The sequence below is a fragment of the Festucalex cinctus genome, chromosome 3, assembly GCF_051991245.1.
Source record: "Festucalex cinctus isolate MCC-2025b chromosome 3, RoL_Fcin_1.0, whole genome shotgun sequence".
NCBI classification, from domain to species: domain Eukaryota; kingdom Metazoa; phylum Chordata; class Actinopteri; order Syngnathiformes; family Syngnathidae; genus Festucalex; species Festucalex cinctus.
In genome coordinates, this window is record NC_135413.1 from 20,035,000 (window position 1) to 20,056,789 (window position 21,790).

Below are 21,790 nucleotides of genomic sequence, written 5' to 3' on the forward strand. Positions count from 1 at the left end.
AATATGTATTGGTGTGCAGTTGTGCTGGAACAGTAAAGTGCCTTCCTCAAACTGATCACACAAAGTCAAGTCATCTTTATTTATATAGCAAGTTGGAAGCATCCCAGATACCATTTTCTAATGTTCAGTTTCTCGAGCTGGAGAATTCAGAAAGAAAAGGACCCCTTTTTTCAAAAAAATATTATATCCAAAGACTGAAGCCTGAGTCGATACAATCAGTTAAAGATACAAATTCATGGAGAGAAATATGGCTGGGAATCAGGAGGATGCAAAGCTGCTCTATTACTGTATATGGCAGTCATTTCTGTTAACAATGTTAATGTTATTGCTTGAGAGAAAATGGTTTTGTTTTCACTGCCTTTATTTTAGAAGTAAGCCAAAAATGATAAAATGCCTCATGACAACTGCTCACCAAGTGAGTCGTATTAAAGCTGGCAATCCGCTATATGTTGGCATATCAATTAGTTACTTGAGTAGGTGACCCCTTGGAAGTTTGAACAACCCTAATATCAAAACATTATAAACGGATACCAATGCAATGATTAGTACAATGACAGTAGCAATATAGCTAATAATACGATTCCCATTTGGGCACATATGCAAGTTGTCAAGCTCATGCATCTTTCATTGTTCACCTGACTGGCTCAGATCAAATGAACCTGCATAGATGATGCTGGAGTGCAGCTGATGGTGACGATAAAGAGGATGAGCGTGTTGCATGCGAGGGGTTGGGCAATACCTGCTCCTCCTTGCTGGGAGTACATGTCATAGAGAGCTAGTAGGAAGGTGTGGATTTAGTTTAAAAATGATCACCATGCCCACAAACTACCAACTGGATCCTCTGCTTTCATATGCACTTTACTTTACTTTGAAGTCCTCTTCTCAAATGGAACTTTTCAGAAATGAAACTGCCATTTGGGAATACACCAACATCATCAACCCCTACCCCCACTTCTCCGAAACACACTGAATCCTCGGACAGGGTGGTTGGATAACGTGCATTTTATCGTTGGCACTACTCAAAGGCGGACACAACTTCTTCGGCCGTAAGCTCACCAAGAATGGGGAAAATCTAGTGGATTTTTGGAGGTCAGAAGTATCAAGACATTTGAAATAAAGAAGGTAAAGACACTAACATGTCTTTGGGAGCTTTGAGGGGGAAGATGCTAAACCCTGCGACAGAAGAAGTGAAGAATACAGTGGGCAGCTCTTTGGGGAAACTGCAAAGGTGAGAGAAAGTTTTATTTGTATTTATTTTTTTGCCGGCTGTCTGCAGTGAGGGATGAATTTGAAGAAGTATTGTTTGTTCACTCAGTGGTTTGTGACATCTGCTATCAGAGGCATAACTTAGACAAACATTATAATACACAAACAGTAAATACTTGATTGTTGTGCTTTTCATTTCCACCTGTCTGTAATTTAATCTCGGGTCAATTTAAAAACTGTAATACATACCTCATGTCGGATAAATAATTCACAGGATGTGTGAGTCTGTGTGTGCAGTTTTTGCACATATGTAAGATATAGATATAGTTTTTTGAGTCAGTATTATAAATGATATGGTGCGTTCCTACATTTGTAATGTTTGCACATTGACACATCTCATGTACAATCAATCACCTCCAAATCTGGAAATATAATGTAGCATAATCTATTTTAAAACATATTGGTTCTGTACGGCAGTAATGGGGTATATGCCACGGAAGAGGCAGGAGTGTTTTTGCACATCAGCTTTGGTTCCGGTTCGGTTTGCGATGTGTGGGCTGCGTCAAAAATACTTGTGCTTCCGACTTTGTGCCCCTCGGTTGCGCGTTCGTAACCTGGACCGGAACCAAACTCGTGCAAAATCATGGAAGTCGGAAGTCCCGCCTCTTCCGTGGCATATACCCCATATTGTCATAATACTTGTAGTATTGCTCCAAAAAAACACCAATTAAAAAAACACCAATATTATTACTATTCGCAACAGCAGCCAATACCAGTATCCACCGCCCTCTTGTGGCCGTTTATGATCAGGAACTAGAAATTAGAAATTACAAGAATAGAAAATTGACATCGATTTCATGCAATTTTAAGGGGAAAAATAAAAACTTATATTAGGATAGGATCTGTTATCTGGTAGGATCTGTTATTGTTTTTGGAAGGAAATGTATGTATCAAAAGTACTAGTGGAACAGTTACCTTAAAAATACTCCCCTCTCATAATTCTGCTTAGTTTTGCCATTCAAGCTTCTCTGCATCATACTATACATGAGGTAGCAAACTATATATACGATATACACCACCAAAACTTACACTAGTTACGATATTGAACATGTTCAATGAATACCTCTCTGACAAAACTGAACATTAATAGCTTTTTAAAACGCCTATTTTTCCTTAAAGTGATTTTGGTTTGGGTCTTATTAGATTGTACAGATACAGTACAGGTCAAAAGCTTAGACACACCTACTCTGCTATGCATTTTCTTTATTTTTATTGCTATTTACATTGTAGATTTTCACCTAAGGCATCAAAACTATGAATGAACACATGGTGTTATGTACTATGAAATAATTGAAAACATCTTTTATATTCAAAATAGTCACTCTTTGCACTGATGATTTTTTTTTTCACACTCTTGGCATTCCCTCCATGAGCTTCAAGAGTTTTGTCGTCACCTGAAATGGTTTTCCAACAGTATTGAAGGAACTCCCAGAGGTGAGAATACCAAGAGTGTGCAAAGCAGTAATAAGAGCAAAGGGTGGCTATTTTTGAAGAAATTTTCAGTTATTTCACCTATTTTAATGGTAAGTACATAACTCCACGTGTTGGAAGTAGGAATGAGAATAAAGCAATCACAGTGAATGAGGTATGTCCAAACATTTGGCCTGTACTGTATACACATGTACTGGATACTTTGTAAGCACAAACATTTAAATCAATCGCAATATTATGCGATTGACTGGTTACCTGGTTTACCCCTCATCTTTCCCAAAGTCAGCTAGAGACAGTCTCCAGCTCAGCCACAACACAAATAAGGACTAGTAGTGGATGGACATAGCCAATAAGTACACTTTGCTAATAGCACATCTGATTTGTTCTACCGTTTTATGCACAGGAAAATAGATGGCAGCAATGTAGAAGAGGCGAGTCACATTGAACTGACTGAGGATGGGCGTCCGGTGACACCCACATCTCATCCTGCTCCACTACTGGACTGTAGCTGTGGGGGTCTGCCCAAGCGTTACATCATCGCTATTCTCAGTGGCCTGGGATTCTGCATCTCCTTTGGCATCCGTTGTAATCTCGGTGTTGCAATTGTCGAGATGGTTAACAACAACACTGTATATGTGAATGGAACTGAAGTACTCCAGGTAGACATTCACTTGTGGTATTCGGTATTTAAGGGACTTTCAGGGTGAAAGTTCATCGGGAAGCTGTGCGCTTTCATTAAACACAGCCCATCTTCTTAACTCGTCTTTCTTCTTTAGAAAGCTGAGTTCAACTGGGACCCGGAGACAGTTGGGCTGATCCATGGCTCATTCTTCTGGGGCTACATCGTCACTCAAATTCCTGGTGGTTTCATCTCAAACAAGCTGTCTGCCAACAGGTCAAATCTATTTGAAAACAAATTCTATAAAGTTTGTTTTTTCAAGATATGACACATGATTTTTTTGCTTGTTTCTCCCAGGTGAGTTTCATCTCAATAGAATTAATAAGTCAGTACTGCCATTCAAGTCCAAGCATTTGAGCTAGATGTGGGCTCACTATTTGGCAAGCAGTAGGTCACTCTATTGACTTACAGAAGTGTACGAAGTCTTTACAAAGTCTTAGCATACTCATTAATAATTGAGCTCCTCAAATAATAAACCCAACTTTTTCTCAAGTGAATGTTGTCATCATTACATGAGAACATATTTATTCTATGAAACAAGACAAAAACCATCAAGCGGCAGCTCGAGGGTGGTGTTCTTAAATGGTTAAACCTGTTCATTGCTCTGAGCAGTGCTGATGGAGCAGATAGTCGCCCTGTAATAAAAGCCTCACAGGAAAAGACGACACGCCACTGACAGAGTTAATAATGAAAGATCCTGCCTCTGATTTCTTTCTGAAACACCAGCCACTGGAATATTACAAGTGTCACTTACACCCTGTTTTGGAAAAAGAGAACAGAGGGAGTCAGTGAAGGAGAAAAAGCTAAGAATCATGACACCACTCATGAAGAAACTGTGGACTCAGAGGCATTACTTAGTCAACCCGATGTTATTTGATGTTACGTTCTGAGGTTGGATCCCAAAAGCGCGGATCCAAATAAGATTTTAACTCTTTATTCGCATAACATCGAGAGGTGTAAAACAAACTTGACTAGACGAGAAGCAATGAGAATGCATCGAGAATCACGAGACGCCAAGCCCCCTTGGAACAGAGTTAATAAACCGACAAAGACACACACTTCTCAGTCTGTCTTAAATAGACAGTGGAATTATCTGATTGGCTGTTGTCCAGAAAAAGAGATTAAAGATTCTTGACATCACATAGCTCATGACATCACATAGCTTAAAACCAGTTGTAACTAGACGCCGATTACATCAGTTCAAAACGTCAGTTCAAAACAGACACATGACCCAAACTTAACGCTGGCGTGACCCAGTCATGACATTTGACAAAAAAAAAAAAAAAAAATAGGATGCCTCTTAGATTCCATTTTTTTCTGGTTATGTAATATCTTAACATAAGCCTAAGACTCTGGCTGGCTGGCTGGCTGACTGGGGATGTTGATCTTTATATTGGTAGGGTAAAAGTCCATCCCAGAGGTGACCGTGATTTCTCCGAACAACACCCACAGAGCGCAACTAAACCAAATAATACCTTCTATCACCTGGCTTCACTACCTTGCACATTCTCCAGAATATGTGGTGTGGGAGTGGCTATAGTCTCACATTATCACCCCGAGCAAGTGCTACTGTCTCTACCTGATTTGTTGTGATAGGCACTCTGACGTTGCTGCTTGTTATTAAGATCCTTATCCTTAACGTGGTTATTCATACCAAGCCAGTAGACACATTTTTTTTTTTTTTTTTTTATCTCTTCATATGCATCCTTCCTCGCTCAGATGTGATGGAATGAAACTTAACCAGGTAGTGATATCTGTCATCAGAGAATCACGAATGACAGCACGCTCACCTCTGAAGACTATTCCATTTTGGTGGCTCAACTCCTCTTGTAATGAAAAGTATGGCCTGATTTCACTCGGTACATATGACTTATCCTTACCTTAGGCCTTCTCTGGCTCATTGTTTTAATAATACAAAAATAAATAAATATTTATATAAATAGTGAAATAATTGAATACATGCTTAAATGAATTGCAAAATATTTAAATATTGAAATAAATATTGAAATACGTTGAAAATTATTGGAAAGTTGAAATATTTGAATAACTATCAAAATGCTAAGCATTTTGTTTTAATTTTACTTTCAAATATTGAAATAAAGGGTGAAATAAATATTAAAACATTTAAATAGATATTGAAATGATTAAACATTGAATAAAAAATAAATCTAAAAATAATTAGTGACATCATTAAAGAAATTAAGAATTATTCAAATAAAAATATTTGAATAAGAAATATTAAATGAAACTAACAATAAATATTGAAATAAGAAAATACTGTAGATATTGGAATAAAATTATTGATGTTAAAAAATTGGGAAGTAATACTGTTATTTATATCAACACTCAAATGATTGTATAAATATTGATATAAATAATGAAATACAATATTAAAATAAATATGTAAGTATTGGAATAAATATTGAAATATATAACTGAATAAAATGTAAATACATAAATAAATATTCATATAATTGAATAAATATTTAAATTGTAAAATGACTATTGAATACATTTTTAAATATATAAAACTGAAATATTTAAGACATATTGTATCAAATATATTGAAAAAAATTTGACATATAAATGTTTTGAAAAATAAACAAATTGTAACAAATACACATATAATATTATAAAAATCTGAAGAAATACATAGATTTTGAGATAAATAAACATTGAAATAATTGAATAAAGAGTAAAATAAAAAAAAAACACTTAATGGCACATTTAATTATTTATTTATTACATTTTGGCAAACCACAAAATTTTTTTTTCTCAGATTGAGTTCTTTCTTACACATTCTTAATAATATTGATAATAATAATAATAATAATAATAATAATAATAATAATAATAATAATAATAATAATAATAATAATAATAATAATAATAATTATTATTATTATTATTATTATTATTATTATTATTTAGTTTACTGAACAGGTCATTCAATGTAAAATATAAATTTGGGCAGAAAGATCTCGTACAAAAAAAATTACTGAATGACGATTGTAGGAGCAAAGCATCTCCATCACTGACTTTGAGTCGTCACATGAGGTGCAAGTGGAATTATTTGCAGAGGAACTTTATCATCTGTGTGAAAGAAAGGGAACATTTTTGTATTCCCAGGCAAATGTGGCCAATCGGAAGGATTTATTTTGCCTAGATCAGTGTTTGTACGAGAGTCAGAGAACAAAAGTGATTTTTTGTTAGTGTCTACACAAATTTGGATCCTCTGCAGTTTCACAGGCGGATTCCAGGATCCAAGTGGCTCAGCAAACTTTCTGTATCTCTCATCACAGAATGCAATGGTCCATGTGCGCATGGCATCTGGCAAACAAGGGTCCCCCCATGCAATCCCCAGGATCCAGGCTGTGTTATCTCCCACCTCAACATCCCACACGTGTGTTCCTGAGGCCAAAGCAGAACCGAGAACAACGTTCCACTTGAACCTCTCTGGATTGTTTGGATGCTGATGTCCTTCTCCTAAACACACGCTGGTCAGATCTTCAGACAGACTGAGTCCTGCGCTGGCCGTGTTTGGGTCCAGAATAATAGGACTGTAGGAGACCATATCCTTCATTCGTTCCCACACGCTGAATTTGAGGTTGCCCACATGTTTGACTTCATCTAGCAGAGCTCCTTGTGGGAGCGGCTTGGGCTTGTCGGGCAGCTTCTGGATTCTGGTCATCGCAGTCTGGAAGTTCTTCATGAAGGAAACCGTGTCAGATGTCAGCTGCTCCTCTGTGCCTCTGATAACGTCCGAGAGAGTGGCCATGTCTCTGCTGAGAGCCTCAATCTTTTCCTTCATCATCCGAGTCTTCTGCTGCTCTTCCTCCCTCAAAGCAGACAACCTGGCCTCCTCCTCAACCTGCAGGAAGTGATGAAGCTCTTCGAAATCTTTCTTAATCTTGCGCTCCATATGCTCCCTCTGGACCTTGATGTACGTCGCTTGTTCATTGCAGTCGTCTCTTATCTGATTGTAATCTTCCAGTCTATTCTTTGCATCCTGCTGGCCTTCCAGAAGTTTCTCTTTGTGATCCTGTGCAGCTTCTTCGAAGGGAAGGAACTTGTGACCAGTGTGGATTTTTGAATCTCTGCAGACGAGGCACACAAGCTGATGGTGGTCCAAACAGAAGAGTTTCAGTTTCTCCTTGTGCAAGCTACAGATGTAGTCTGACTCCATTGAGGCTTGTGAAAAGCCCTCACACACATTCCTCAGGGCCAAGTTAAAAGGTACATCAATCAAGCGACACTCTGTCCTACAGACTGGACATGATCGATCTCCTTTCTTCTCCCACCACTGCTGCACACACGCGCGGCAGAAGCTGTGACTACATGTCAAAATGACTGGATCTTTAAAAATCTCCAAACAGGTTGGACAGTTGAGATTGTCCTCAACTTGGCTAGCCATGGTCCTTGCGAAGAGAAGATACCGACTCCGTCGACAAGCCTTCAAAAGTCAGTTTCAGGAGAGCCACAGTGCGTCTGCCCCTGTCTCGGGTGTAGGAATTGACAGTTGCTGAAAAACTTCTCAAGGGCACTTCCTGCTTTAGTTTTCTCACTTGACCGCAGCAAAACCGTCACTGTTTCTGGATCACACAAAATCCATCTATTACCACTTGCACATAGGGGGGAACAAACATTTCAATCCAACAACTCACACCGAGTAAAACCTAGTGAAGTTTAAATAACAAAAACACAACAAATTTTCAACTATGTGCTACATAAAGCCACTGTGGAACAAAAAGCAAATGCAGTCCTGAAATTTAACTTGCTCACATATGAAAAAGGAGAAAAAACGCATTGAAAAGAAATGGCAGCTTACCCTAAGTTCATGCTTTGTGCTCAATGTGCAGGAAGCAATGACAAACACAAAGAGTGCACCTAAACGGCAGACAAACCCGTTAAACTCGCTTCGCTACATTACAAAACTCAGTGTCTGTTTTGGTCATTGGATATTACGTTTGGACACAGATATTAAAAATAGAAAAATAACTGGTTATTTGATTTTCCTTTTAAAATATAAACACCAACATTGAGATACAGTTTCAGTTTATTGTTTCTGGAACGAGTAAGGCAAATTAAAAAGCAGTTTGATTTCCAAATCATTCTTTGCATGTGACCTACCATGGAGAGAGAGTCCACAAGCTGCAAGGTCACGTTTTACGTAATTGACAAAAGTAGATTCAGGCAATCAAAAACTTAAGGTCTTTTATTTTCATTTCCCAGCAGCCCAAAGGTTAAAATTGCAGACAAAGTGTAAGAAAATAAGTGATTACTACACATTGTGCATCATTAGCGAGTGTGGGTTTTTACCCTACTTGTAGTGTGTTATGATTTGTGGAAATCATTCTTTCGTTTGTTTCTTGTTTTGGCTTTGTGTCCTGTCTTGCTCATTAGGTTTTGTTTGCGATACCAATGAACCAACCACAGCACTCATAAGCCTTATGACATTTTAACATTTACAGTGATGATTGAGCAGCCAGGGCAATTTTACATTCAAAGTATACTTTGGTTGGATATATTTTAGATCTAAGTCATTTTTATATCATACAATAGTATGATTTTATTTAATTTTAGAAAAGGCATAACATATTCACTTGCTGAAACAATGTGACGTTTGGAAATACTGTACAAACTTTGTCACTGATTCTGTTGATATCCTTTACGGACAGAATTTTTATGCAAACCCGAGGCATTGAGGTGGTCCGGTTTGGTGGTCTCAGTATGTCATTTTTTGTTTTTGCAGATGACGTATTACTATTGGCTTCATCAAGCCACGATCTCCTGCTCTTACTGGAGTGGTTCGCAGCTGAGTGTGAAACAGTTGGGATGAAAATCAGCACCTCCAAATCTGAGACCATGGTTCTCAGTTGGAAAGGGGTGAAGTGCCCTCTCCTGGTTGGGGATGAGATCCTGCATAGTGGAGGAGTTCAAGTATCTTGGGATCTTGTTCTTGAGATAGGGCAAGAAGGAGCGGAAGTTCGACAGGCGGATTGGTGCAACGACTGCTGTGACATGGACTCTGTATAAGTCTGTCATGATAAAGTAGAAAGTGAGCCTACCCTCACATATGGAGCTATGGGCTGTGACCGAAAGAACAAGATCCCAGATGGTGGCTAAAATGAGCTTTCCTATGCAGGGTGTATGGGCTCCCCCTTCGAGATCATCCGTGATGGATGGATGGATGGATGGATGGATGGATGGATGGATGGATGGATGGATGGATGGATGGATGGAAGGAAGAAGTAGAAAACGGATGGATGGATGGATGGATGAATGGATGGATGGTTCGATGGATTGATCAATGGAAGCAGTAGAAAATGGATGGACGGATGGATGTAAGGATAAATGAATGGTTGGATGGATGGATGAATGGATGGATGGAAGCAGTAGAAAACGGATGGCCGGATGGATGGATCAATGGATGGATCTATGGAAGCAGTAGAAAATGGATGGATGATGGATGGAAGCAGTAGAAGATGGACGGATGGATGGATGGATGGATGGATGAATAGATGGATGAATAGATGGATTAATAGATGGATTAATAGATGGATGGTTCGATGGATTGATCAATGGAAGCAGTAGAAAATGGATGGACGGATGGATGTAAGGATGGATGAATGGTTGGATGGATGGATGAATGGATGGATGGAAGCAGTAGAAAACGGATGGCTGGATCAATGGATGGATCTATGGAAGCAGTAGAAAATGGATGGATGATGGATGGAAGCAGTAGAAGATGGATGGATGGATGGATGGATGGATGGATGGATGGATGGATGGATGGATGGATGGATGGATGGATGGATGGATTCTTTGGATGCTGGAAGTTTTGGAAATGGAAGTTTTTCCAAAAACCACGCTGGTCAGACCTCAGAGGTGGGTGCGTCAGTAAATTTTGACAGTCCCTTATGTCCTGTGGCCTGTCTGCTCCAATTGGTTGTACCATGTACAATTGGACCATGCTGACAGTCTCTAATCCACCTTCCACTTGTCTGAGGTTCCGCTAGAATATTTCAGAGGCCAGACTTATCCTCATTGGTATCCTCATCCTTCTGTAACGGCCAAATGGAGTGGCAAATGTCAAAAAATTGAATTCCTCTTTCAGATGTACATACCAGAATCCACTCTCAAAATACTGTATTTCGTTTGTTTGTTTTCTCACTGCAGGGTGTTTGGAGCTGCCATTTTCTTGACGTCAGTGCTGAATATGTTTATCCCATCTGCAGCAAGGGTGCATTACGGCTGTGTCATGTTTGTTCGCATCTTGCAGGGCTTAGTTGAGGTAAGAAATGTCAATTGTGAAGTTCTGAAATGACTAATGGACAAGCTTAATTATTTTTTTTGGCACATTTCCCCTCTAGGGTGTCACCTACCCAGCGTGTCATGGCATGTGGTCAAAATGGGCCCCACCTCTTGAACGAAGTCGACTGGCCACAACATCCTTCTGTGGTGAGTTAAACTTACGAAAGAAAGTATCCGTTCTTCCATTTAATATATGTACCGCAATTGTACCCCTGCTGGAACCTTTCTCTGGGTAACCTACTCAAGTTTCCTTCCACATGTTAGTTTAATACTAAATTGTCAGTAGGTGTGAATGGTTGTTTCCCAATATGTGCCTTGCAACTGGCTGGCGACTGTGGGTGAACTAGACTGAGCTAGGCTCAAGATGTTATGTTTGATCTACAAATGTTCTTTTTGACAGGTGTAAAATGTCTACAGACACGTGCTGATATTTTGTAGAACTTTATTATGCAATAGAAATACCTTTGTCTACACACTGTAATTTTCCTTATAGGCACCCACCGCTGCATTGTGCATGCCAGCAAGTTCAGCAACAATCAAGTTTATAACGCTACAGTTACAGATAACTGAAAGTTTCGCTAACATTATGGCCTTAAAATAAAATATAAAATATATATATATATATATTATAATATATATGTTGTTGTTATAAATATATATATATATATTAAAATATAACCCCTTTTGTTCTAGGATCATATGCAGGAGCTGTGATCGCCATGCCTTTGGCTGGTGTGTTGGTTCAGTACAATGGGTGGCCGTCAGTCTTTTACACCTATGGTAAGAAAGTCATGCATGTAAAATTCAAACATGTCTAGCAAGAGTAAAAGAAAACAAGTGTAGACTTGCTCTGAGCATTGAGTCATTAATTCAACAATAATCTGTGAGAGTAATTGTTCACAATTCAAACATTTCAGCGTGCAAGACTTGAAAGTCATTTTTAATTTTCACTCTGGAAACCAATTTCATGAATTAAAGGGGGGAGCAACCACCCCTCAATTCCTTCGAATAATATGTTATTATTAATATTCTGTTTGTGGAATATGTGAAAACAAAAGGGTCCTCGTGTGTAAAAAAATTGACATATTAATATATGTTAATTCTATATTTAATTCCCTTTAAAATGATATATAATACATGGACATACCTAAAAAACAAAAAAATCACAAAGTTACAGTATTTTTAATGTTGCCAGGTTGAATTGACTAGTTATGAGTAAAACGAGTTTTAAGTTTTGCATCTTTCAAATTTCTGTAGCAACCTAACCTTGCTCTCGCAAGATGAATTCTCGCGGTATTTGTGAGTTCATAAACTCCGGAGAATTCCTCTTGTATCGCTCCAGCAGATAACTGCCGGCCAATCACAGAGCGACATTGTGTTTGAGGCCGGGATATGCAATTGTGACGAAACCAGGAAGCCAGCACTGACGAAGGGGCTAACAAACAAAACTAACATGGACGAATGGACGAATGGACACTAATTCTGTTCCCGCAGAATTACTCACTGTTTCCTTGTTGAATGTTGAAGAGCGAGAGTCGCTTCGTGCATTTCTAACTGGTAAGATGTTCGTGTCGATCAAGTGGCATGTCATCATTCATAGAGGTCGTCTCATGAAATTGACGACATTGAGAAGTGATCAAAACATTACATTGTTTACAATACATTATTACATTAGCCTACATTACATACAAGGCATTGCCGCATTTTCACAACTTTTAATGACACTCATCCATGCTGTCACTCTGCTCTGGTGGCAGCTGCTTGGCTGCTTGCATGAGTAGTCACTGTGAAATGCTTCAGTGCGTGAATACATTCATTTACATAAAAGTAGAGATACCGGTAGACTCGAAAAAGAAAAAGATCCCAGAAGTGAAGATTATCTCTGTGGATTACAAACCTTCGCGGCGGTTTTTACAGATGACGACATTCGCTTCTGCTCCAAGGTAGGATGCCGTTGTGACCTCTTGTGTGTTAGCTTTCGTTCTGAATGGCCACATTATGGTGTGTTTTTTTTAGATTACTTTTATTGTTATGTCCATTTATATCAATCATTTGTGAGGTGATGTTAGAGGCAAAGATCTGCGGGATATTTTGAGGCAGGTTTCCGAGATGGGCTGCTAACTAAAGTCGGCTAAAAACATGTTGGTGAAAGATGCACTAATAATTGCTTATTTTCATACACTTATAAATAATTGTAACTTTTGTGCAGCTGGGAAATGAAAATAGAGACGTCAAGGAGGCTATGTTTGGAAACACCCTAAAGTTGATATTTTTGCCCAAACAATTTATTTTTGTTATTTACTCTAACTTTGCTGAAATACGGAGACCTTTTGCAGGGCTCAAGTAACAACCAATCACAGCTCAGCTTCAGAAAACAGGCGAATTGTGATTGGTTGTTGTATGAGCCGTGAGAATCTGTCTTTTTTACTCGACACCAAGTGGCAAAATGGCCGCCCCCTGAGTTGGGTAAAATTGGGTGGATTTGCCACTTAACTCATATTCCACAAACACAATATATCAGAATACAGTGTTTAGACGAGCTGGGATTAATAGAACATATTATTGTAAAGAAAATTTTTCATTTAATTTGACTGTGGCATCTAGCAAATTACCAAATTCGGTATAAGTTAGCATAAACCATAAATCACTTTCCAATATTTTATGAATTTCAGTATCACGGATCACCCACCAGTAGTGAATATTTTTCGAGGAAAAACAATGGATAGCTTAATTTATTCACAACACTTATTAAGAATATATGACTAGGGGCTCACACGATAAAGTTGCATACTGTATAAAATGAAAAATATATAAGGTCAGCCAACAAACATGCGAGAACACCACGTGGAATCATTATTGGATGCTTATCATCACCAAACAATCAAGATACTTTACTGTTAGCTGTACTTTGAATGCGTTGCACAATAAACCTTATCTGAATTGCTTTGAAGATGGATTAAAACGATTAACGCTGACATAAAATTCACATTTTGCTAGATGTGTTTTAATAAAAAGCCATTCTGCTTTTTGTCTGATACGATCTCATGATTTATTGATGTAAAGTAGCACCATCCCGTCTGGGTGCTGTGACTCATTATTTCATCTGAATAATAATGAAGCGTCTCAGGTAGTGAGTCAAGCTTTCAAATTGGTTTCATGGTTCTTCCTAGCTCCTCGTCAAAACTTTCAAAGGACTTTGCCCACTTAGTAAGTTTTATTATTCACTTTTGTATTTCGTTGACCAAAAAAAGGTGTTTTTGGAATCCTGTGGTATGTCCTGTGGCTTCTGTTGGCCTATGGAAGTCCTGCGGTACATCCAACCATCACGGATGAGGAAAGGACATACATTGAGTCCACCATTGGTGAAACAATCCACCACCAGAGTGTCATTCAGGTAAGCGAACAGCCGTCAGTGAAATGATCATTTCATACATGTTGACGCGACAATCTGAAGATTTTTCTCACATTTTATACGGTAAGAAATTCAAGACACCGTGGCGTCGTTTCTTCACCTCCATGCCAGTCTACGCCATCATCGTGGCTAACTTCTGCCGCAGCTGGACCTTCTACCTGCTTCTCATCAGCCAGCCGGCATATTTTGAAGAGGTCTTTGGGTTCCCAATCAGCAAGGTTGACCTCATGATATCGTCACACTTTTATGCGACAGAGACCATGAATCAGGGCAATGGTATTTTATGTTACATCTCCTAAACCTGTGATGCTCTTACAGGTGGGGATTTTGTCTGCTGTGCCTCACATGGTGATGACTATTGTTGTTCCAATTGGAGGACAGCTGGCGGACTTTTTGCGTAGCAACAAAATCATGTCAACTACAAATGTGAGGAAACTCATGAACTGCGGAGGTAGGTTGAGGAAACACAACATGTGTTACAACTGAGTGGACCGCATAGGTGGTTTCAATTTGGTCGTTTTTTCCAAGCACGAAAATACGACATCCCAGAGCGTGAGTCAATGAAAAGGTTATTCTCCATGTTCATTTTGTTCACCAGTAAACTCTCTACCACGGGTCTGTAGCCTGCAGCCCTGTGGATCTACAAAAGTTAGTAGAAATGATTATTATGACTATTTTTACATTTTTATTTTTTTAGATAAAACATTCTTTAAATGAATTTTTTTTTAACCCTAACCCATTTAGATTAAAAAAAAAAGAGAAAAAATAGATAATTTAAAATGCCAGAGTCCAAATTTCAAAAGCAGAAAATGTTCAGAAAGTCACGATAAAATGTCCAAAAACAAAAGAATAAAAGGCAGAAATTACATTAAATGTTAGAACACATTTTAAAAGTAAAAATAAAATGTCCAGAAACAAAACAAGAAATCACGAAAATTACCATAAAATGACCAAAAAATTGCCAAAATTGTAAGAAAATTGAATGCAAAGACGGCAGAACAATTGTGTAAAAAAAAATTAAATAAATAAAATAAATAAAAATAAATAAATAATAATAATAATAATAATAATAATAATAATAATAATAATAATAATAATAATAATAATAATAATGATAGGGCGATAGTTGAGTGGTTAGCACGTTCGTCTCCCAGTTCTGAGGTCTCCGGTTCGAGTCCAGGCTCGGACCTTCCTGGGTGGAGTTTGCATGTTCTCCCTGTGCCCGCGTGGGTCTTCTCCGGGTACTCCGGTCTCCTCCCACATTCCAAAGACATGCATGGCAGGTTAATTGGGTGCTCCGAATTGTCCCTAGGTGTGCTTGTGAGTGTGGATGGTGGTTTGTCTCTGTGTGCCCTGCGATTGGTTGGCAACCAGTCCAGGGTGTCCCCCGCCTACTGCCCAGAGCCAGCTGAGATATGCGCCAGCAGCCCCCGCGACCCTTGTGAGGAATAAGCGGTCAAGAAAATGGATGGATGGATAATAGACATAAAAATAGGGGTGTTAAAAAAAATCGATTCGGCGATATATTGCGATACTACATCGCGCGATTCTCGAATCGATTCAATAAAAAATCGAAATCCAGTATATTTTTTTTTTTATTTTATTTTATTTATTTTTTTTTTATTTTTATTTTTTTAAGAGCTCAGAATTGTTCATTCGGTAGTCTTACCGATTCAACGTCTTATCATCATTGCCTTTTTTGTGTGTGTGGGTGTGTGTGTGTGTGTGTGTGTGTGTGTGTGTGTGTGAATCGATTTTTAAACTTCCATTTTTAATGGAAAAATATTCAACAAAACGTCTGAATTCGGGTTAGGATTCACACCTTGAGCATGGAAGAATGTTATATGAACGGAACATTAAGCCTTAATATTTTATTTTAATGCTGTTCAAACATGAAACAGATTACAACCTCTATAAGACTGAAATTTCAGATAAATAAATAATACATTTTCATATAAATCTTACACTCTACAAGCTTACTGATTAGTATTTTCTAAATTTGAATGGAAAAAAAATCGCAACAATCGACTTATAAATTCGTATCGGGATTAATCGGTATCGAATCGAATCGTGACCTGTGAATCGTGATACGAATCGAATCGTCAGGTACTAGGCAATTCACACCCCTACATAAAAATGTCCAAAAAAGGAAGGAGACAGAATATGACCATAATGTATCCATAAAATTGCCAAAAATGTCAGAAATTTGACCAAAACGCACAACAATCTGTAAATGTATGAACAATGAATTCTAAAAATCCCAAAATCCAAAAAAAACTAAAGACACAAGGTATAAGAAAATGAATCTCTACGTATTGGATGCTGCATGTTTTTATGTTATTGTGCAGCTCTAATTAGCTCTTGTGCCCTCAGTACAAAATAAAAAAAAAAACACTAACACTAACACACTGTTTTTCCTTCATCACAGTGTTAAAATGTTTTGCAGCTCCAGACAGATTTTTTTTATTTGTTTGGTCTAAAATGGCTCTTTAAACAGTAAAGGTTGCTGATTGCTGACCCCTACCCTATACCGTACATCTTACATTTCCATCCATCCATGATCTGAACCGTTTTCCTCAAGAGGGTCACTGGCATGCTGGAGCCTATCCCAGCTGTGTTCATCATGGCATTCGATGCATGTTTTTTCGGAATGTGGGAAGAAACCTGAGTACCTGGAGAAAACCCACACAGGCATGGGGAGAACAAGCACACTGCAACCCACCCAGGAAGGACGGAATGTGGGTAAGATCGCACGACCTTCTGCACTGGGAAGAGGACATGCTAACCAGTCAACCACCATGTCGCCCACGACTTCAATTTGAGCAGTACATGCATACCACCTGGATATTCAAACCAATGTGCTTCCAGCAATTACAGCATCAGTCTATCACTCCATTTTCCGTAGAGCTTGTCCTCATTCGGCCATAGATAAGGTGGAGCCTATCCCAGCTTAATTTGTACCAAGTGGTACACTCTGGACCGGTTGCTGGCCAACCGCAGGCGATTAACTGACTGTTACAGTTAAGCAGCGAAGAGGACCCAATTGCAGGGAAGCAGAGAGGCAAAACATGCTCATAAAACAATTTCATCTAAAAATAACAAAGGCAAACAAGGTACTAAGAATATGGACCAAGAAAGCAAACTCTGAATACTCTGAATTTACCATAAATATTAAATCAAAGGAAGTCCAAATGAACAGTTACAGGATACAAAATAACTAAGCAAACACTAGGAAGTAGAAGAAGAAGAAGACATGATTTGGACCGAGACAGCAAACAAATGCGGAGAGGACAGACTGAAACCAGGGGCCTCATTTACCAAGCGTGCGTATGAATGTTCCCACTCAAATGGCATTGATCAATCTGAACTTGTGTGTGAGGGCATGCAGAAATTCAGTGGTGAAATGCAACAAAGTAAAAGTACTTCATTACTGTACTTAAAAGGGAAAAATATCCTTTACAATAATGTTGTATGTGCCCCCACATATCTAAACACGGAAGTCTTATTAAATTACAATAAGATATGTACAACATGTTAAAATGGGTCAATATACATCAGAAGAACTTGACATTGTTTGTGGTGTTCCCCAGGGTTCCGTGTTGGGTCCAAAGCTTTTCAATGTATTATATAGATTATATTTTTAATAAATCGCAGTCACTAAAGCTTATACTATTTGCAGATGATAAAATCCAGCTGTTTTTATCCATCTCAGAGGGCGGCCGTTTTCTCACCCGCTGTTAACTGAAAATGACATCACAGTTGCTCAGGGCTCATGTAACGATCATTCAGGGCTCCCCTCTTTCTGAATTTGGTCATTCGCAAGGTAGGCTGTGATTGGTCAATGCCTGAGCCCTGAGCAACTGTGATGTCATTTTCTGTCAACAGCAAATGGCAAAATGTACGTCCCTTGAAATGTATAAAAACGGGTGGATTTTGCTGCTTAACTCACAAACACAATATTAATCAGAGTAGTGTCTTTAGACTACTGTGGCTGCATAGAATATATTATTGTAAAGATATTTTTTGGATTTGACTTCCCTTTTAAAGCTGCTCAAAGCATAAAATTGAATTTGGAAATCGCTACTGCCGCATGTGACCGGAAAATTAAACTGCTCACACCCTGTTGACTGCGATTGAACGCTGAACGGTATTTGATTATGTTTGTTACCATATGTTGTCTTTTTGCAGGCTTTGGTATGGAGGCCACTCTGCTGCTGGTGGTCGGATTTTCACACACCCGAGCTGTGGCCATCTCCTTCTTGGTGCTTGCTGTAGGCTTCAGTGGATTTGCCATCTCAGGTACTACAAAATGGACCCATTTGCCGCGGAACTTGGGACCTATCAGTGGGATCCTAGTTCAACAATATACCAATATACACTACTCACAAAAAATGGGAAATTTCAATATGAACCTAAAATGCGCTCTAATGTTACAATTCATAAGTTTAGAGGTCTAAAAATAAGTTCATCTGTGCAGGTTCATTCAGAAATTTCACCCACAAGCTCAATATCCAGAACTTTTTTGTGAGTAGTGTATAGCCAGCCCCCTTTTGCACCTGCAAAAATCTCTAGACAAGCATTATTAATGAACGTTGTCAATACACAATCACATGCTTACCGTTTTGGCAGGGTTTAATGTCAATCATCTGGACATCGCTCCTCGCTATGCCAGCATCCTGATGGGCATTTCCAATGGGGTGGGAACGCTGTCTGGAATGGTGTGTCCCCTGATTGTTGGAGCCCTGACCATCCACAAGGTAAAATTATTGTTATTATTATGATGATGATGATTATTATTATTATTATTATTATTTTAATAGTAGTGGTTGATCGATTAAAAATATTTTTTGTACTTTGTATAATGTGATGAAAGCGCAACTGTTTTTTTTTTTCTTTTTGCAGAGAAAATGAGTTTAGTCCTTTCGTTTTTTAAATTTAGTTAGTTTTAATTGGTTTTCACGGTGGTTCTGTTAGTTTTTTTTTTTTATTAGTTTTAATTCTTTAATAGATGCTTAGTTTTAGCTCAGTTAGTTTCAGTATTAGTTTTTTTTTTTATGTGTAGTGTTGTGTGCAATATTTTAAAAAAAAAAACACCATGGGCGCGACATCATTATTCCGGTTTATATCAAAATAAACCTACTAAAAATCACATTTAAAATCATTCTCAAAGGCTCATGGATTAAATTAATTACCAAAGACTAAAACGAAATACATTTTTGCTATAATTATAGTTAGTTTTATTTTATTTAGTTTTGTAAACATAAAATGTAGTTTCAGTTTTCTTTTTTTTAAAAGCATCTTTGTTTTTATTTTATTTCGTTAACAAAATTGTTTTTTGAATTTTAGCTTTTTCGTTACTTTTAGCCAACTAAAATAACCTTTAATAGCACCTGTGTTTTTCGACACCCTCCCTTCTTACATTGACCATCTCCAAACATTTTTGTTTTTATTTATTTATTTTTTAACTGAGTCAAATGCCATTTTTAGCATATGTCCCGGGCCACTAAAAAATGGACGGTGGGCCGCAAATGGCCCCCGGGCCGTAGTTTGGACACCCCTGGTGTAAATCATATTCGGCAGTTGTCAGGGTGTGGATTTATCACCATCCCTCTTATCTCAGAGGTGCATCATCAAAAAAGCAGTGTTTCATTCAGGATTTTCCTCGACTCTTTCCTCCCTTCCAACAGACCCGTCTTGAGTGGCAGAATGTCTTTGTTATCGCCGCCATGGTTCACTACACAGGGGTCATCTTCTACGCTATCTTTGCCTCGGGAGAACAGCAGGACTGGGCCAACCCCGAGAATACGAGTGAGGAAAAATGCGGCTTCATCGAAGAGGACGAGCTAGCTGAAGAATCTGAGCTCAACAGCGAGAGCGCGGCAGCTCCCAAAATGAGTTACGGAACGACGGATAACGCGTCAGGTCGGAATCACGGCTGGAAAAAGAAGAGAGGGGTGAGCATGCAAGAGGAAGATGAACATTATGCGAATGGAGACTATCAGAATGGATACCAGTGAGCTCTGTGGGGATAAAGACTTTCACACTTTGATGCAGTTTTACACCTGTGGAACTGAAGTGTAATGGGCCTCAACCAACTTTCATTAACTTATATGAAAATACCAGTTTTGGAGTGATGCTTTGTCTTTGAAAGCAATTCATTATAAACGATGAAATGCTTGAAATGTATCTTTATCATTATTTCAGAATTCATTTGTCTTGTCAAATGTCAAGCGTTATCTATGCAACGTAGCAGACCATAGTGATAAGTGTGCGGTTTTTGATTGAATGTTATTGAGGAGTGAAAACATTAGCTATGCCTGCACAATGTAATAATCCAATACAAGACAATGTGGTGTTGGGTTGGATCTCAATTGCCTGCAGGGGTGCTCGATGTTTCGGCAGTTGACTACGTTCAAGTATTTATCCTGTAAATCTTAGCTGTTTTTTCATAACAACTAGATGTTGAGTTCATCTCCAAAGCATTTAAATTGAGCATTTTTATTGTTTTGATGTTTGTTTTTTTTAATAACCCATACTGCTGACAAATAAAAACTGTTCTGTGCACAAGAGTATAACATTGACATTGGAGAGAATATCACTTTGATTTGTGTTTTAATTGAATTGATATAAATGTAATAAACTCAATTTTTATCCTGCATTCAGTTGAGGGAATGCAAAATGCATCATATTCAATCCCATGGTAATGTGATGAGCACATCTGCCTCACGTTTTCAAAGACGGCACATCTGTGCTCGAGCGGACATGAACAATTGGGGTGGATGGAGGTCTCCATAGTGCTCACTTCAAAGATTTGTGATCTCCCTATAACCAACTTTATATGATCCACCCATGGAGTTCTGCTTGTAGTTCTTATAACATATTTTGCAGACTCCAACCTACCACCAGACTAGTGCAAATCAGTTTCTTCTTCTGCCATGTCAAGAAATACACAAATATTAGGAATGAAAAGATCCCCTTCAATCAAGCTAACTGTGTTCACTCCAACACCGCCACAAAATGTCCTTTTTAAATCTGCCATACTGCACTAGCTTGTGCATACTTTTGAAAATACAAACACAAGGTCTAATTCACCCCAGCACAGATTTCGACACCGCCTTGTGCTAGACTTGTGCTGGGCACAAAATAAATCCAGAGGGGCCATTTTTTGGGGGACGGAGAGGGGGGGAGGGGGGGTTGGATGTCACACATGTCATGGGTGCAATTAAGGCAGTTCCTTTTATTATTATTATTATTATTATTATTATTATTATTATTGTTATTATAAGATTTGCTGGCCAATGTAACTACAACTTTTAGCAATGGGACATTTTTTCCCCCCAAATCCATCCTCACAGGACATTACTGAGCATTATCCTGTCCTCTGATTGGCTTGTTGCAGCAAAATCTTGTTTCAGCCAAATGTTTCATGCAAAACAAAACACATTGCTGTAGGTATATCATGATTTAATGGATGGTTAATTTTTCACTCAAAAACTCTTTCTATATTTTTTGACCAGGAAAATGAAACTAGCCTGCTTTTTCAATTTTATTAATTTGTTTTGAAGAAATTTGTAAATACCTACTCTTATAATGGCTCTTTTTCTTCAACATGATAAATTTTAAGCCATAGAAATGTGCACCAACAATTCATGAAAGTAGGAAAAGTGGCATTGGATGAATTTAATGAT

General features: G+C 38.3%; 2 protein-coding genes across 2 annotated transcripts; one reads left to right on the top strand and one right to left on the bottom strand.

The window, feature by feature from the left end:
- The first annotated feature begins 776 nt into the window (after positions 1–776).
- On the top strand, positions 777–20,737 carry slc17a8 (solute carrier family 17 member 8). Its single transcript, XM_077516518.1, has 12 exons — positions 777–1,228; positions 3,101–3,356; positions 3,474–3,592; positions 10,556–10,670; positions 10,750–10,837; positions 11,384–11,470; positions 13,942–14,084; positions 14,171–14,320; positions 14,421–14,553; positions 18,291–18,401; positions 18,732–18,859; positions 19,790–20,737. The coding sequence occupies exons 1-12, from the start codon at positions 1,137–1,139 to the stop codon at positions 20,117–20,119; spliced, it is 1,752 nt and encodes a 583-aa protein (XP_077372644.1). The 5' UTR covers positions 777–1,136; the 3' UTR covers positions 20,120–20,737.
- LOC144015979 (E3 ubiquitin-protein ligase TRIM35-like) lies at positions 6,308–8,280 on the bottom strand. The gene is made up of 2 exons (XM_077516523.1): positions 8,205–8,280; positions 6,308–7,968 (listed from the first exon to the last, which is right to left on the bottom strand). Exon 2 carries the CDS (start codon positions 7,788–7,790, stop codon positions 6,408–6,410), a length of 1,383 nt encoding a protein of 460 aa, XP_077372649.1. The 5' UTR covers positions 7,791–7,968; positions 8,205–8,280; the 3' UTR covers positions 6,308–6,407.
- Positions 20,738–21,790: the final 1,053 nt, after the last annotated feature.

What these genes read in the sequence shown, in the direction of transcription:
- slc17a8 (XM_077516518.1), top strand. Translation starts at nt 1,137, where the DNA reads ATGTCTTTGGGAGCTTTGAGGGGGAAGATGCTAAACCCTGCGACAGAA. An exon ending in AACAAGCTGTCTGCCAACAG is followed by an intron (nt 3,593 to 10,555) that starts GTCAAATCTATT and finishes TTCTCACTGCAG; the next exon opens with GGTGTTTGGAGCTGCCATTT. An exon ending in GAGCCCTGACCATCCACAAG is followed by an intron (nt 18,860 to 19,789) that starts GTAAAATTATTG and finishes CCCTTCCAACAG; the next exon opens with ACCCGTCTTGAGTGGCAGAA.
- LOC144015979 (XM_077516523.1), bottom strand. Translation starts at nt 7,790, where the DNA reads ATGGCTAGCCAAGTTGAGGACAATCTCAACTGTCCAACCTGTTTGGAG.